Raw genomic sequence first — 1,032 nt, forward strand, 5'->3', positions numbered from 1 at the left:
TCACTTCATTGAATTTTAAAAAATAATTGTGGTGAATACTGAAATCTGAAATGGACTCCAACATTATTCGCTAAATGCACAGCTTCTTCTATAATTGTGAGTGCTAAATAAGTAATCAAATTTCTATAATATAACATAATCACTCGTACGCATGATCTACTTATATTAGTCTAGTTAAAAAATATAAATATATACAACTAAAGCAAAGAGTTGACAAATAAATATTCCTTAGAAAGAGTTAGTAACTATTTCACGAAGAGAGTGGTGACTGGTGAGCCATATGCTAAGCTCAAACCAAGCTTGTAATCCTTCTTGTTCTTATGATCCAAATTTGCAGAAAGAAGACACTCGAGTCCCACATATAATTCCTTTCCAAGAAGTGCAGATACAACACCGTTAGAATCAATTTTTCCCTGGACACGAGACTGAAACAAAAGCTCACTATTATTAGAATTTAAACGGATTTACAGAAGACATTGTTTTCCATTCCATTAAAATCTATAAAAATAAATAGCAATATTTACCTGTTTAGAATTGCAGTCATATCCAACACCAGCTTTAACATCTCTTGAAAAGCAATTGTACGCAAAATCAGTGGCGAGTGAAACCTGATTATGAGCAGAAAGATACATATTATTATCTGTCATGATTATTATTATCACATCGAGCGAGCTTAAAGAGAAAATTAAATGCGAACGTCCAATTACCTTCTTTGAAATCTTATGAACATAGGTCATAAATACATTACCAGTGTTAAGAACTGCCCAGATGCAACCTATTAGTAAAGAAAAGTTCTTAATATGATACTTTCTACGTATTGGGGTTGTAAGCTGTCTAATAGAGTGACTTAGAAGAAACATTACCATCTTATCAGTCTCGTACCTACACCGGACTTTTGAGGCACATTGGTGCAAAAGACCTCACCACCCAAAGATAGACAGGGTGTCACACGCCGTATTGAAAACTACTATCAGTAATCAAAATAACAACTTTTACAGTAAAATATGAACAGTCATTTCTTTTTCTTTTGTA

General features: G+C 33.0%; 2 protein-coding genes across 3 annotated transcripts in view; both read right to left on the bottom strand.

Moving 5' to 3' along the window:
• Positions 1 to 1,032, bottom strand: part of LOC104739911 (mitochondrial import receptor subunit TOM40-1-like) — a 4,925-nt gene that overhangs the window by 1,951 nt on the left and 1,942 nt on the right. The window lies entirely within an intron of this gene.
• On the bottom strand, positions 113 to 971 carry LOC104739910 (mitochondrial import receptor subunit TOM40-1-like). Its single transcript, XM_010460389.2, has 4 exons — positions 864 to 971; positions 708 to 775; positions 525 to 608; positions 113 to 425 (listed from the first exon to the last, which is right to left on the bottom strand). Exons 2-4 carry the CDS (start codon positions 735 to 737, stop codon positions 246 to 248), a joined length of 294 nt encoding a protein of 97 aa, XP_010458691.1. The 5' UTR covers positions 738 to 775; positions 864 to 971; the 3' UTR covers positions 113 to 245.

Source organism: Camelina sativa, chromosome 14 (genome assembly GCF_000633955.1).
Source record: "Camelina sativa cultivar DH55 chromosome 14, Cs, whole genome shotgun sequence".
NCBI lineage: Eukaryota > Viridiplantae > Streptophyta > Magnoliopsida > Brassicales > Brassicaceae > Camelina > Camelina sativa.

Excerpts from the sequence above, each read along its gene's own strand:
- LOC104739910 (XM_010460389.2), bottom strand. The coding sequence starts at position 737 with ATGACCTATGTTCATAAGATTTCAAAGAAG. Across the intron at positions 609-707 it reads TTCATAAGATTTCAAAGAAG|GTTTCACTCGCCACTGATTT; the intron begins GTAATTGGACGT and ends GCTCATAATCAG. Across the intron at positions 426-524 it reads ATGACTGCAATTCTAAACAG|TCTCGTGTCCAGGGAAAAAT; the intron begins GTAAATATTGCT and ends CTTTTGTTTCAG.